The sequence below is a fragment of the Danaus plexippus genome, chromosome 2, assembly GCF_018135715.1.
Source record: "Danaus plexippus chromosome 2, MEX_DaPlex, whole genome shotgun sequence".
In the NCBI taxonomy this organism is placed as follows: domain Eukaryota; kingdom Metazoa; phylum Arthropoda; class Insecta; order Lepidoptera; family Nymphalidae; genus Danaus; species Danaus plexippus.
The window spans coordinates 7,441,040-7,458,388 of record NC_083537.1 but is presented as its reverse complement, the minus strand read 5'-3'; the positions used below and the strand labels follow the sequence as shown (position 1 = coordinate 7,458,388).

The window sequence follows — 17,349 nt, the reverse complement described above, 5'->3', positions numbered from 1 at the left end:
GTTAATTATTTGATTTATTCGATACATTTGAGAATAATATTCAATTTAAATCTATTTGTATGATATTTCCAAATGTTTGATCATCTTATTTATATATTCTAAGCGCTAAAATGCACCAATTAATTTATGATTGGTCTTGTTTAAAAATATCTTTTACGTGCAAGTAACAGAGCTGGAGTGAATTAAAAATTCGCCAAGCAAAAGGGAATTATAGTTAGCAGCCGGGCTGAGGGCGGGCGATAACACGACAATGGGATTTTACCGTTCGTGTCGACTGGCCGATGTTTAACCTAATTATTACTTACTTATTTTTTAATAGCAGGCTATTAACAGGCACTTAATATTACACATTTTTGGATATGTAGACAGTTGAAACAGACTAAGAGTACTTTATTTAAAGCTTATAGGTATATTTGTTCAACGGTGACTTACTTTGATAGTTTTTAAACAGTTTCTCTGTATGCGTTTCCGTAATTTAATTGTGTAAAAATTATTGTCTGTATTTTTTTATTTATGTATCGTAATTACGCAAGACCTATCAAGCAAACGGACACAGAGGTTTGGAAGTGAAACTATAGGTAAAGCGAACATCCAACAAAAATGTGTATCTAAACTAAATAAATATTTAATAAAAAAAAAACTGTGATGAACCCATTTCATTTATTAAAAGGAATTGATTAATAGTCAAGTGGTGCGGGCACCGGCAAAATGTTTTCTCATTAACGTCTCCTCTAAGATTATTTCGCCATAAGCCCCCACCGCATTACTAATCACTGCTTCAAACACTCGCGGCCCCTAGTGGCCGTCGAGCGCACCAACCCTCCCCCTGGCAGAATTTAAAACGTATAGCACACACGGGCTTTTCCATATCAAAGTAGTAAACATGCCAAGATTTATGTTTTGGACGTAAGGGAACCCAACGTTCAGATTCGCTTTTGCCGTATCGATTGGTCCAACTCGGACTGATGAAAGCTTTCTACCCTGAATTGTTTAATTCGAATTGATGATTAAAACTTACCTATGAAGAATACATCAAAAAGTTAGTTTTTATAAAAACTACGAGTTAAGCTAGCAGTTATCGGAACAATAACAGCATCGCGACTCTACGGTAATGCTATTGTACAAAACGATCCGCTTTTTACAAGGCACGCAGCCGTCCAATAGACATTTTCCGATGCTCAATTTTTATTCGTATCGCAGAACCAGCTAACTGAATTACAGGAACTATTTGCAATCGAAACTACGTACAAACGTTCAATAAAAGTGAACGGGGTGCTCGGAAACATTTTCTTTCGTTTGTTTCCTTTCACATTATCGTAGAAGGGGATGAGGCGGCTATGGACGTACGGGCTTCGCATTTAAAAGCGATATAAAAAACTTGGGCCTTTATTTCGCAGGATGACCTAAGTGGCCGGTAGGGACGTACAAAAACCCTCTTGGACTTACCTGTATTTTTCCACTTATTTATCAAGCGTTTTTTATATGGACGGCGTTTGTTAGTACCTGTTTTGTCTGTTTGGGAAGATCTTGTTTTTTAACGAGTACTTAGGGTCTAATTAAAAGGAAAGCTCCGCACTGACAGTCCGAGGCCTTTTGATGCCCTCTGTTATTACTTTACGTATATGAATTTTATTTGCCTGGATGGAGTTTGAGTGGCGGCGGCTTTTTATTTATAATTCGAGAAACGTTATTGAACTGAGTGGCCATTTCGAGTATGATCTCTTATTAATGTTCTTTCATATACATAATGCGTCTAATCGAACGGTGATTTTATGTTAAAGGAACCAAAATAATATATTTATTTTTTAAATTCTCAAGTGCTCTACTATTGTGTTCAGGAATGTCTAACTTTTAATTTGGAATATGTAAGGACCAAAGAGTCTCTAAGGTAAAATACCGTAAAGTTAAAAAATAATTAACAAAATAGTTTTGAATATAAGCTTATACACTCATTGTTACTCTTTTTATTTCAAAATAACTACGAACGGATCGTGCACCTTACATTTAAAAGTTTCCATCCATTATTTCTACTGACGAGAGTTCGGGAAATAAAGAAATTAATGTTATTCAGGAAAGTAGATATGTAAGGAAGAAGTCAGGCGTTATTTTGTTTCTCCGTATTTTGGATAAAAAGCAATTTTGGGAAAATTATTTTGAAACAAGCCTGAATAGGAGGCATCATAGGGTCTAGAATTTTATAAAAAAACGATTAATGGCTTAAACTTAGCATTAATTTACTTGAGGTTTTCTCAAAATTCGGATGACTTACATGATAAGATTAAAAAAAAAGTGAATTAAATATCATATATAGGAAAAACAATTTTGTACAAAAGCTTATTGATATAAATTTCAAGATTTATAAACATTCGTTAGTATAAAGCAATCAGCTCATTTTATATATATACGACTCCGAGGCTAATGCCAGCGAATGCTATGCAAATGCTGCGCATGAGGTATAATGTTGAGTAATAAGGAAGGCATCATGGTCCAGGTAATATAAGAAAAGTCGAATGACACTAAACGTCAGGATGAGAATGACGTTCGCGTCACTGCAGCATCATTACAAGTTTTATTACCGACATGACATATGGCGTAATAAAAATATTTATTTTAAGCCAGGTTTGGAATAACTCGGAGTAATGAGAACACGTGTTCTATAGGAATATATGAGGATTCGATCGAATAGTTCTTGATTTACTGCAAGACTTTTGAGCGCACTAAATCATCTTTGTATAGAAGTTGAGAAACTATTAACTATTATTATTGGCCAACTACGAAAGCCTTTTGTGTCGGATGACGAGTTAGTTATTTGTGACTTATTCGATTTTGTGATTTGCGTGAAAAAGTAGAAATGCCTATGCGAAAGAATTATTATAAAAGTTGAAAAAATTCTTTATCGAAATACAAAAAATGATTTGGGTTATATGATAGGTTTGACTTACATATTTATTATTTGATATATCAGATTTTCTAAGGTATATTTAAGTTTTATAACATTGTATGGGTTAAGTCTACAGAAAACAGGCTGAAGGTTCGAAGACTATATTTTTTCTCTATATAATATAACAAATAATAAATTAACATGTCTTCACTTTTGTTATTGTGTTTAAAGCTCATAATTTTTTCGGATTAAAATTTAGAACCATCATTAATCATATGTGTACCAAATTCGCACGTCTTGTCACATTTGTGCCAAGGTTGGCTATAAATTACCTGGTGTGGGTTTTTTGTTTCAATTTCATTATGGAATGCGAATGGCTTACTTTGGCGCCGATGTCGAGCAATTTTGGGTGATATTTGCTTGACCGTGGTTCGGGGCCTCGTTGTCTGGCGATACGCTTTGATGAAACATCTTTGAAAAAATAGATACCATCTTTGTTATTAATGCACTTTAATCCATTGCATGATTTATAAGATTTTTTTTTTTAATTTTCATTAAGCATGTTAAACATAACCTTCTATTTACATCCAGATCTATTATAGTAAATTATGATGAAAGTAAGAACAATGGTGAGGTTTGCACGTGTAATTACGTAGAACGTTGACCCCAGCAACAAAACATACACAACAATAGAACACCCAGTCGCGGTAATGACGATAAATGTGACGTACTCAAATGTGAAGTAATATATTGATGTTAGATTTAAAACAAACAACTTCTATTGTAGACATCAAGGAACAAGGACTCGACGACTCCATAGAGGTCATTGATGGGTAGAATTATTTCAGGTTTTTATATTAGCTCGTTTGAAATTAAAAGAAATATAAAATAACTGTCCAATACAATTTCTAAGCGTGAATAATATTTCTAACGTCAGTATTTATTGAATTAAAAGTAAATAAATCATAAAAATAATATGTTCAGCAAACGTATGTCATGTCGAACATTTTATTAGCTATACAATCGTGACGTTTAATGTGAAATGAAATTAAAAACAAACCATTAAACCATTATATACGAGATTCCCTAACAAGGACGCTTCCCTTAACCGGATCGGGAGCACACCTGGGTACTCGAAATTTACCCTAAAAGGTCTCAAACGACATCTTTCAGGAGATGTAGGTCACAACTAAATGGATTGACATTCAAAATAACACTTAATTGGGATCAAAATATGATTCAAAATTGATTAATAGCCAGTCTACCTTGATAACGATTGGACATAAGTCGTTCCGGAAGCAAGGCGAGTCGAGATGGTAGATTTTAAAAATGGAACGTTTGATTTGCATTTGAATAAAGGCCCCCAGCGACCCAGGTGCGCCCCGGTACAGTCGCGTACAAAGTTTTTTGATATTTTTTACAGGCGAAAATTAATATGTATGACCATTTGTAATTGGCGTTGTTTGTTCAATATGATTAGCATACGAATTAAACTTGATCCTGGAAATTTTAATCTAGTTGCAGGTTCGAAACTTCGGTGTGTTGGTAATTCTTTTTATCAACGAGCTTACTAAATTAAAATATTGGAGGGTTTAGTATTTATCATTAATTAATGGAAATGATAATATATGTAAGTGGAACTATTTTTTTGTGAAGTGTACATTCATTAGGTCGGCAATTCTGTGTGATTTTACACACATGACAATAATATGCATAAGAGCCGTAATAACACGTGTAAGAAATAACTACTTAGTATGGTTTTCTTATTTGAAGATATTTTGTTATTAAAATGTATATGTAATTTAAAACACACACACATATATATATATATTTATATATATATAATATTCCTCCGGTACGATGGTGGTTTTAACATTAGGTTATTTCTTTCAGGCGATAAGTTATACATATTTTACAAAAAGTTTCAGTGGTCAGGAAGGTACTTTAAAAAAATACTACAAAATCTAACAAATTTTGTCTTACAAGGCGGCTTGAACCGAATCTTCAAATACATACATGGGTACCATTTACCCTTAATATTATATTACAGTTTTTATAGCCCACGATCCTTGGCAACGCAATAAGGCGAGCATGTTTTTTACTCGAAGTGGTCTTTGAGGTTTGCTCTTCATTGTTTGTATTATATTATCGTCACGAACAAAGGCTGCGTAAACGGTAGCGAGTTATCGGTGCCTCTGATCGACGTCATATTTTTTTTAACTGAAAATAGATGCTGCTGTGCGGGTGATATGTGATATCAGATTTGGAATTCAAAACGGCATAACCATAATATTCAACAGATTTAAGATTTTGTTGGATTAGTTTTCATACTATTTTTTTATTGCTATAACACCTTATACTTCGTTACATTGTTGTTTATATTAATTAATATAAATTATTACCTTATTATTATTTTATAATTAATATCTATAAAAAATAAAGCGTATAGTACACATGCTGACATTAAAAATGGAAACGTTTTACAAAACGAATTTAGAGTTATTAAGAAGAAAGTACAGTGAATGGAAACTGAAACGAAGTTGCGTCACGGTCAAGTGACACGTGAAACTCAATTGTGAAAGTTTGATACTCGTGAGGCTTGACAACACTCGTGTCTACGACTTATTATACGATCCATTCAGAATATTAGAGTCAATGTACGTGAATGATAAAAATTTTCATTCAAAACTTAGCTATACATAAGATAATATGTTGAAATCAATGCGACAGCGGGTAGTGTAATAACACAGCCGGAGACTTGTTACCACAGCGCCGTGAGCCGTGAACGGTTCAACTATTGACCTCGTTAGTTCGAACAAAACGCAACTACCACGTAAAACAACCGCGCCACTTGACGTTTGCCTTTTCCTCTCAAAAATAACTCATCTCGCCTTTCACGAGGTGTCATTAGAGCGTCACCCGCCCCCGCCTCCGCCTTCGCTACCGGCTCGACACCCGCTCCCGCTACAGCTCCGTTAATGACGCGCCACTCAGGTTGTTTTTTACCTCATTAACAAAATGCTTTTGCGATTAACATTCGCGTTGCGATTACTGTAAGTATTGCCGCATTGTGGAGTGGGGTCTCCGCGCTATCATCTATGAATGATGCTGGGAAATTAAAAAAAGCCTTAGATGATTCCGTGATTTTCCGGTGAATGCAGTTTTTTGTGAAGTGTTAAGTGTACTTTAAGATAATACGATATAAAAGGAGCGATCTATTAAATAAAATTTTGATATTTCAACGAATTATCCAGTGTTAAGCACACATAAAAAAAACTTAGAATAATTAATAAGAACGTTCTTAATGAAATTCGTAGGTATCTTGCACCTTTTATCTACATTACATTTTTGTACACAATACGAATAAAAAAATATGCAAGTGCAAACAAGATTTGCGCAGTGTGGGTTTCGTACTGGGAAAATTGGAATGCTTTATTTTTACAGAGAAATATATTATCCTAATTTATAAAATCTGAATAGTTTCAAAGATTATGTCACTATGACAACAAAAAGTATAAAATATTAGAAAACAGTGCTATATTTATGAATATATAATATAAAACTAAGGAAAAAACGACCTTATTCCGATGGCGCTTCCTTCCCCTTAGTTGACTTTAGCTTATGATTAATAGTGAGTTAAAGAAAATAAATAAATTTATTGAAATGGTCATATAAATAATAATATAATTATTTTTTTTAGGGTTTAACTAATTACGACAACTTATAGTTGTGTACGCAAAGGTATATCAATTGTATGTGTGTGTGTGTTACATTCACGATGTCAGTCATTGTTAAAATGGGAAGGCCGTGCAGGAAGCTCGCGGAATGAGAAACAGTTTTGAAACCGTGAATACAGAACCCTAACAAGTCTACGAGTACATTCACGTTATACGTATATTAAAAACGCAGCAGAAATGTTCTCCCAACCAAAAATAAGCGCACATAATGAAGAGTCCTTATTATGGGGAAAATATTTCTTTCAAGAAAAAATGTGTGGACAATAATTTTTGATTTTCCTCAGCCCTGAAGCGGGTGACCTCCGTTCTTTTAATTACTGCGGCCGGGCGGGCGCCTCGAGAAAATATTTAGCTACGTCCGCGCCACTCGTAATTACTAATGAGCTTATATTTCATCATATACTTGCATACAGAAACTAGAAAATATATTATATCAAACATATGCAACGCATTATGGTAATGGATTAATTAATAATTGTGCCGCAACGTTTTGTGGTCTTGCCGTTTGTACGAGATTTGCACATGTTTGGAACAATTTTGATAAAAATAATTCATATATTTTAAATGTAATAAACATTGATGAATGTTGCGTTTATAGCTTGAATACTAAGTCATTTTTAAGGCATTTTGCAAGTAGGCTGTCTTCGTTGGGATGGCGACGGAAAAATAAGAGGAAGTACTCCGGAGCAAATTAGAGAGCGCCTTCCGCAATAAGAGTGGACCCCGCGCCTATTACCGAGACCATATTGTAGTATTATTTTTTCATCTGCTGAAGTTTTCTTTCCACATAAATTTATTATTTTCTTTTTTTTTATGTACGTGTTTGCTTTTTATCTTCGCTTTATCACTGCTTCTTTTCTAATTCAATTAAATTGTAAATTGATAGTACCTAATACGATCTTATATAATTATGATGGTCGAAAATATAATTATGATGGTCAACAGATCTACGTCAATTTATATTATGACAGACGAAAAAAAAAATTTTAAAGTAATAAGATGTTATAACTTCAAAGAGTTATGAAGTTGCTATTATGATGAAACAATTATGATATAAACTCATAGCCATGACGCAAAATGAATTAAATATAAATATTACAGTTGGGAACGGTTAATTGGTGCGATTAGTTGTTCGCGGAAGCATAATTCATCGATCGGGCCTCTTCGCATTAATTTCATAGCAATTACTATATACGAGCAATTCGACAATTAATTGGTGCAAAAAGAGACGGGTGCCGCAATGGGATCGCAACGGAATCGCGGCGGGATCGCAGTAAATCACATTCGCACAATGAAGGCAGGTGGTGACGGCGCACGATAATGCTCACGTTTAATTACGTGGAATAATTAGTGAACGGAATATTTTCCGGGCCCTAACTATCTCCGCCGTCTTCCGGCGATAACTAGGCGGTAATTGCGGATTAACCTCACATTCACAATTTAATAGGTACTCCGCGAGAGCCAGATCCAACCCCAATAAAACTATTTGTTTAGTGACGTCGAAGTAATCGAGTACCGGAAAATATGATGATGTTCTTGCTGTATCGGAGTAATGCAATGTAACAGTAAGCCAGCAGACTTTTTAATTGCGATTCATCAAAAAAAGTATTGCAGCGACTCTCAATAGATATCGAGGAAATTTAATATTAGAGAGTGGGCGATGTTTTCCAATATTTTAAATCAACCCGCGCTCGGCACCCACTGGCGATTGTTTTAAATCGTATCTCGCGTCTCGGAGGATTTTCGCAATATTGCCGATGCGATGTCGGGGCACGTGCTGCTGATGTAATTTGCGCTTTATGACACGTGAATAATTCGTGATAATACCGCCCTACCCCGCCATCCTCTCCCCCACAAACCCCCCGCCGGTGCCCGCCACTCCACCGTAACTACGACAACGTTTGATCTTCCTAAAAGAAGGTGAAAAAATAATAATATAAGCGCATCTGACGTTCACCTGCGACAATTCGTCCGAAGTGTAGTTATTGGCTACCGGGGGTGGCTAGTTGAGCGTGAACTTTTGATATCGGCGCGAAATATTAATTTCTCAGCGCCAATAAACAGCGGAGCGTACGTAATGCTGGCAAATTAAGCTGAGTGCCTTTAATAATATTTTGTAGGAAATTTTAATTATGGAACGATATTACCTCGTAGAGGCGTCGATGGAAATTGTGCGAACTAATTAATTTTCATATTAAAAAGCTTAGAGACTGTGCAATATTTCATGGGACATAAATTAAAACATCTCTGTCTTTAGAAATTGTTTACTGATCGATATTAAAATATGTTTTTATTTTGTTGATACTAAGTATTTCATACTAACGTTACAATTGCGTTCTTTGAGTTACATATTGTAGTTCATATTTTTGATAAACATGAATATCTTAATGATAACTTTTGTACAGCGTACTCATTAAAGTAACATGTTTCTTTTAGAAAAATAGCTATAAAACCTCTATAAAACTTATAGCATTTTTATTTAATAAGGCCTAGTATATTCAATTATTCAAGTAGTGAAATAGAATCGATAAAGAAACTCTTAAAATATCTCAGGTGACTGAATTCAGATATCGTACTTGTATCAAATTTCTCTTTATACGAGTATTTTTCAATTAAAGGGTAAATATTTTTAAATAGATGCAATCAATAAATCCAAACTATATATATTTAATTATTGTAATTACTATTGCATCAAATTTCAATTCTAGAACAACTCTATTGAGAAGCAATTACCAATATTGCTCGGTACGGAGGGCGCCAGATGGCGTTAGGGTGATCATTTAAAAATCACTGCACATTGTTCTGAGCGCAACTAATTGTAGGGAAAGAGGGATGTACTCGGACTAAATTATTTTCTAATAAAATAGCATTAACCTAATACAGCCTTTGTTTTCATTATCATTTACAGATCGTAACCTAGAATAAATATTGATAAAGTTTCGTTCCTTGTTTCAGGACGGGATCAATTTGAATGCTTCTGTCATGTGAGTATATAAATATAATTTTGTTTTAATATTAATAATTTATATATGACGTTGCATTTTTTTACTTTTATAAGTACCTAGATGTATGAAAAAGTACATGCTGAATCATTAATGCCTTTGTATGTGCTTTTTATACAAGTTTAGAAAAAAAATGCTTCTTATCTTCATTATATACAGTAAACATTATTCACAATTTTTTTTTTTCTTACTTACTACTTAGAATTTGTTGTTGATTTTATTTTTAATATAGTGGTGTATGTGCTTTTTATACAAGTTTAGAAAAAAAAATGCTTCTTATCTTCATTATTTACCGTAAACATTATTCACAATTTTTTTTTCTCTTACTTACTACTTAGAATTTGTTGTTGATTTTATTTTTAATATAGTGACGTATTTGCATTTCTTTCTAACCTTAAGTTATTTGGAAGGATTTAAAACCGAAACTGACAGGTCAATGCCGTCATCCTCAATTGATTCATACAAATTGAATCGTTGAATCAATGTGCTATTTCCTGTGAATCAGATTCATTTCCTTTTTACCCGCTGCTGTTCATTTGTCAATACATTTCGGCGATGGAGAGACCTTTAATTTGTCGATTGGTTTTAATAATGTTGAGTGTTCCGTGAATTATAGGAATTAAATATATGTTGTGGGAAATATGACCGATTAATATTCAAAGATTTGATAGAAATATGCTATGGAAATATTTTAAACTTGATATCCGTATATATGTAGTTATGATACTACGTGATGTGTTTTTCGAATCATTTAATTTTATGAAATATATTCATTAATTAGGCTAGAATCATTTGTGCTAATATGGGCAATATCATAGCACACAAACAATTGTATATAAACTTTTACATAAAAATGATATATGTCGTTTATAGGCTGTAAAAGTTATCGTTCCACTCGGTGTCACAGAATCCGCTTCATGCGTTCGGTCATCTCGAGATAATCTCAATCATAGTGAGAAATTCTCACTTCGCTTCCGCGCCATTGCCACCCGAATGCGTTTTTTTAGCAAAAAGCTTTATCACTTCCGTGGGGACATGTGCCGTGGTAAAGAAATCATAGATTACCGAAATTCTGGAAGTAACATTACAATACATGTCCTGTAAATGCTAGAAGTATATACGAATGGATAAGCAACATTTTAGCCTATGTTAAAATTTTAACAAAACTAACTTAATAATCTTAGGTTAAGTATGGTTCAATATATAATTATGTTCCCAAAGAGAAAGTTATTTGTATGACTGTCTAGGAAAATTTCCATGGAGGGGGTACTTTGAGTAGCAGATGAAGTGTTACATATAGGAACTTCTAGCGTCTCTATGAGATAGGTCAGCAGCGGGCAGCGCAGCAGAATGCAAGCAGTGGATCACTTTTATAGCCGGATGCCGTAAAATAAATGTCGTGGTCCATCGCTATCCATACTAATGATACCCCACATATTAGACAGCAGTAAACATTGTAATATATCTTTCAATTTATTATTCCTTAATGTATACGAGTATATGGACGATAAAAAACAAATAATTACGTCTTCAGCTGCTTCGTAGTTTTATGAAGTTATAATCGATACTAGATTATAGCTATATAAAATAAGAAATCATATATACTCTGTGTTAAGAAATTCAACTCAAAACGAGTATAGAACAACTTGGAGGAAAATCTAATAAGTATGATACTAAATTAATATAATTTATATCACAGAAATAAATTCTGGACTGTGTTCTGTAGACTGAGATCCAGAATGGGGATCCTTATCATTATTTAGTGGATTGCAATATATTGTGGACATCCGGCCGCGCTGGCGAGTAATACGCTCCCGGAACGCCCTCCGCCCGCCCTAGTATCCTGGGATACTGCTGACCGACTGTAATGCTAATGTTATGATAATGGTCGACTTTGATTACAATTTTGTTTATTATAATGGCTATTTCTTAAACATAATCTACATACAGAAACTTTCCAAATGTCCATTATTTTTTTCTTATGGCGGAGTTATTTAAAAAATTGAATCAGTATCGGTATAGCCTATTTTGTTATTTTCTAGACGTAAGAGCAACCCTAAATAAATACATTCCGTGGTTAATCGACGGTGAATTGTGAGCAAAGAGGGGTCAATTTCCACCACACATTACCAGATATTTGTTCTGTTGATGTTGAGATTAATTATTTAATGGATATAACTATTAATTTGTACTAAGTAGACGAATGTTAGACATGAGAATGGACACTTAATGATTGGAAGTAAAATATATTTTTAAAGTAATGCATATACATGTCCAGAACGATGTCTGTTATATTTAATTTTAAGAGAAAAATATTTTTTAAGTACATATTAAAATAAGAAGAAAATTTTACGATGATATGATGAGGTTATTGAAGGAAATTAATCCTTGTTAATATCCTATATAGTTATCTAAGTAAGACGAAGTATTATATTTCAGAGACGTATATACACATGTATAAAAGTGTGTTTTCTTTCAATACAAACTATGTCAACCCGAGTGGTATTCGGTATCAAGCTGTACCTCGACCGTGATTCGACTGTACATTGTAATTTCCGCCCCACTATTAATCATTACTTCGATGCTTTTTCATTATCATTACATACTCTCTGATTTTTATATTCATTAGACGGTTTGTTTGAAGTGTTCTAGAAAGGTACGTTTTTTAATCCATTAAATCTTTTCGGTAAGTCGTTATAAGAGAAAATACGTAATGAAATGAAAGAACATAGGTACAAGGTTAATAAAAGGACCGCATTGGCCATTTATTGAATTGGTTTTATATTTTTAATTAGAAAAATGCTATGGTTTTTATACATACGGACTATAAGTGGTTATTTTTTTATTACGAATTAGATTTATATTTTTAGATACAAAACTCTTTTTTATTAAATTAATACAATAATAATACATCAACAATTTTATACGACGACCCTTCTGTGATATAAAATAATGAAAACAAACAATAAATACGCTCTCATGTTTTACTAACAATAACTAATATTGTTTAAGAGATTTTTATTTAATTGCAACAAATTTATTCTATACGTAGAGCAAACTTTTTAGAATTTGAAATAACGTGATTTGAAAAATTGTTACAAATTGTTTAAAATATGAAGCTCGGAAAACAAAGGTGGTTGAAATAATTTTATATATATAGAAATTTTATAAATTATGTATCGGTTTGAAATGACATTATTAGGATCTGGACTATCGTAATAACAGGATTTAAAATGGCTGCGACGATTTGATTTCTATTTAGCCGTAGAACCGTAGTAGCTGGTTGTATGGAATCTAAACAGAACTCGTATTCTAAATTTAAATAATAAAAAGCATCCAGCCAGGCACATATAATAAGTGCAGACCATAGAGTGGTACAATTAGAGAGGGCGAGCACGTGCGTGAGTAGTCGCCAGCCCGACCGCAGCCGGTGCTAATTGACTTATTGATTGTTCTCTTGTTTACTTTGCATTTTACAATATATTTTACGTCTTAGATTTGTTACTAGTTCTTAATTACGCAGGATTTTATTTCAAAACACTACAATTACAGCAAATACCTTATATTGTGAAGTTTTGTAGTTCGATGCCTTTTCAACGTTTATAATTTTGTCATTACTTATATATAAATTTTTATATTTTCTGTTCTCCAATCAGCGGACATTAGTAAGAGTGGACTGTGTCATATCAAATAATAAAAATATTTTTTCTGTCTCAATATGAGATATATAGATTGTAAACATGAACGGACTAGATTACATCTACATAAACATGTAAAGTGACTGTTGACTACTTTTAATTTATTAATTATTTTAACTGTTAAATGAATCGTTGTGTCGATCTATAGTTAATAAAAAACAAGTCTATCAATAAAATATATGTATATTTTTAATTAATATTTACTTTTAACATAATATGTTCGTTTGTATACATCAATTAGTAGAGGTTCAAAGATTTTTCTATGTTTTATTATAGGTTTTTTAATTCGCTGGTTTAATTAACTTGATAGTACCAAAGGATATTGCTATTGCTATTCTATTTTTACAAATATATATCCTTTATCCTTTAGGGTCCCATCAGTTGAACAATATCTAAAATCTTTTCAGTTTTCATTCACTAAACATGTTCGAACAGAAGGTATTATTTATGTAATATTATCATTCCTATATCACGTCATACCGTATTTCATCACACCTATCACCAGCCTGAAACAACAGATAAAATGTGCGTATCTATGTCGGAATGGTTAACGCATAATTCTTAACGGTCCGCAAACAGATCGCTGGAGGTATTTACGTGTACGTTAGTATGATTGATCGCATGCGGCATCACACAACAGAACCTCACTTCCTAATGACAGGCTTTTAAAAATACGATGCGATACTCGTCACCTCGGCCTAATGGCGTCGATATGTTACCGGCATCAATCCTCCATTCTGTACACGTCTGCGCCGCGGGACCTAATTAATTATGGTAATTAAACAGCTCGGTGTAGTGCGGACGTGTTGGTTCACGGGGAATTTACCATTCCTGACGTTTTGTCAGCTAACTTCTGGATTGGATGAAACTTAGAAATATATTTGGATGAATTAATGTTGTGTAGATTAAGTGGACAAGCGGAAATCATAAATATTTAAGAACCGATTAAAGTTAAAAAAATATAAACAGTGAATGGTAGAAATCTTTTAAACTAATTCGACAAAGATATTCACATATTTATGGCTATTTATTAATTTTATAAAATGTGTATAAAAACGGTTGCAATTTGAATAGATACCTATCAAGACACTTTGTACAATTACGAGGATGAAGTAATTGTTGAAGAGATTTCCGTTCTATTTCAGATAATGTTATCAATTATATGGGACTAATTTCAATCATATTTACATAGTAGCTAAACCAAAAATAAAATTAAAACTTCTTTAGTAGAAGAAGCGAAAATCATCAGAGAAACAAAAAAATAGTAAATATGTATAATTATATTAAAAATATTTAAATATAAAGATAATTTCTATTAAAAGTCATTATTGGATTGGTTATTGTTCAAGTTATACTAAATTATTAATTAATTACACTTTATAGAATATAATAAACACTTGAAGGCACTAATATCAAATTGAATTTATTTTTAAGTACTTTAAATTTTATATAGCCATTTATGAAATTTTTAAACTGTTACTTTTAAGTTATTTTTAATCTAAAAGTATTAATTTATGTAATTCTTATGAATATTTTTCAATTAGGCAAAAGGAAAATATTAGGATGCAAGGGAGAAGTACGAATTACTTTTATGGAAAAAAGACGAAACATAGATAGATATCCTTGGACCTGCGGAAAATTTCGATGTTTTGTTTAATCGCTGTCGCTTATAATTTGGACCACACAATCGCATTCCTGACGAAGAATGATGCTTTCGGCTGCTCGCGAGTAGGTAGTGCTTTGTTCGAGTGATTAAGTGCCTTACGTTCTTAAGCCCTTCGGCTAATGAGTTAAGAGTCAGTATTAATCATGATGACGAACCGGACCATCTGACGGACGGTGGGTGGTTTAGTTGATGCCTTTAAACTTGAGACGTTAGCGTAAGCGTGATCAATGACGTTTTCTTTACGTACGTGTCAAGATCTTCACAGCTGAGTGGTGAATACATAAACTGTAGCGTTTTTATATGAAGATTTTTTTTTTAATTAATTCAATTGGGTTAAAATTATAGTTTAAGGTGTAGGCTCTAGAATTTAATAAGTATGCAATCATTCGAAATTGCACAAATATTACAAATGAAAACGACTTGAGTATCTACTATAATCTGTGTTTAAGATACTATTAACAAAAGAGTCATTAAATAAAATTATCTGAACAAACTTTTAAAAACATCAAAGGCACTAGTTTTAATTTTAGTGGGGATGGAAATAATATGATGGAAACCCAAAAATACGAATTTGAATTTGCTTGAGCGTTGCTTGATGATAGAAAATATGCATGTAAAGTTGTTTTTTTGAAAATTGTTATGTTTGAAGTTTTTCGTTGGTAGGTCATATAAACAAAAATTCATTTTTTAATCTCTAAACTAACCAGTCACAGCATATTGATGGACATAATATTTTCTTGATTCAAAGGTAGAAATCAAATCGTCATTAGTTCGCGTCAAGAGCTATAGACGTGCTAAGGTATTCAATGCGAGACGTGTCGTTCTCCAAGACACGCGGATGACTGATCCGACGCGCAAACTAATGTTCTTTTTTCAAAACCCTCCATTTTATTTTTTAAATCACAAAGGCAAAGACTCATAAGTTATGCCGACTTGTAGTTTTTACGATACACTTAACTTGGATTAAATGTTTTTCATTGGCATTCAATCGTGGAACGTGTTGGCATGTGACATTAAAATGAAAAATTAGTTAATTATTCTTAATCCAGCTGAATGCTTTGATAGTTAGCTTTGAAGTTGGTTTGCGGGATTTTTTTTTGTTTTAATGTATATTCATTTCTTCACGATGTTCTTTCCTATAAGCTTTAACAATGGTTTTAGTTTTTGTTTTTAAATGTACAGATTTTTGTGCTACTCTTTTATTAAAAAGACAAAAGTATATAGGTATATGCGTGAAATTGCAGTCTCCATAATTTTTTTGTTCAGGTTTATGTAGTGCATTTTATTATGATAATAACGGGAGACATTACCCGTTTAGCTACGAATGCGCTCATTTTTCGCTGCATCCGAACTGAGGGCGAACTCAGGGTGTTTACACCGACTAAGTAGTTTTGATACGTGATAGTCTAAAAGATTATATATATATGATCTTTGAAATACATTACGAACGAAGTAAATTAAAAAATATTAATTTACGGAAAGGGCTTATGCATTTTTTTAATTCAAAAAGCCTTTAAGATTATTTTTAGCAGACCTATAGACAGCAGATACTTATAGTATAAGTCACGCAAGATTTTGGCTTTATTAAAATTATAGGACATATTCTTATCTCAAGTATCAAATCCTAGGGAGCTTCATAGCAGCTATACTGTTACAATAGTCAGGTACAAAGGTCGAATTGCTGGTGAATCCGCGCCATCTCGGCGAGCCAGCGGAAAAACTGGCGAATATGAATATACAGCTCTCAATACAAATTGAAGTGGTTACCTCTTAGATATTTTCATACTTTTTGTTTATATTTAAAAACATTGTACTACTTTAAAAAATTTAGAACAAATAAATTATATTCCCTTTCTATCGCTATTATATACCGCCATGTCTCAGTTTTACATATTATACAAAAAATAATGTTAAATTTATTTAACATATACTCAAGATTTTAACTTGCGATCGAATACATATTTTAAAATTTATTATTTTTATGTTCTAAACAGAAAATAAACGAAAATGTTACTAAAACATATATTATTCCTTTATAGTGCTTTTTAATTTCGTTTTTCACATCAAATTTAGGTAAAAGTAATTTTATTGGGGTTTATGTATCATCAATACCTTAATATATGCGTCCAGAGAGAAATTGCCTTTGAGTCACTAACAAAGCCCCGTATACAAGATCACCGTCTTCAACACTATGCATTAAGTGTGTATATGCCTTGCTTCATTATCCACGTTGCTATTGGCTATGCGTATAGTCTTTGTACCATTGACCGTGCCACTTGTATTGTAATTAGCGTATGACAATTAATTAATAGCGAATGTACATGCCAAATTTCGGCCACAGATCATTATTACATAACTATCTCGG

At 32.8% G+C, this 17,349-nt stretch overlaps 1 protein-coding gene across 7 annotated transcripts in view; it reads left to right on the top strand.

Moving 5' to 3' along the window:
• The window catches only part of LOC116779858 (uncharacterized), a 178,955-nt gene that overhangs the window by 70,256 nt on the left and 91,350 nt on the right, over positions 1-17,349 (top strand). For 5 of the 7 annotated variants that reach the window (XR_009752883.1, XR_009752878.1, XR_009752882.1 and 2 more), the window contains exon 2: positions 9,574-9,602. The exons of the other annotated variants lie outside the window; for them this stretch is intronic. Coding sequence is in view for 1 of the 5 variants with exons in the window: in XM_061522701.1 (XP_061378685.1) it covers positions 9,574-9,602 (29 nt within the window). In the remaining 4 variants the exon portion in view is untranslated. The remainder of the gene's footprint in view (positions 1-9,573; positions 9,603-17,349) is intronic. 7 annotated transcript variants of the gene reach the window in all.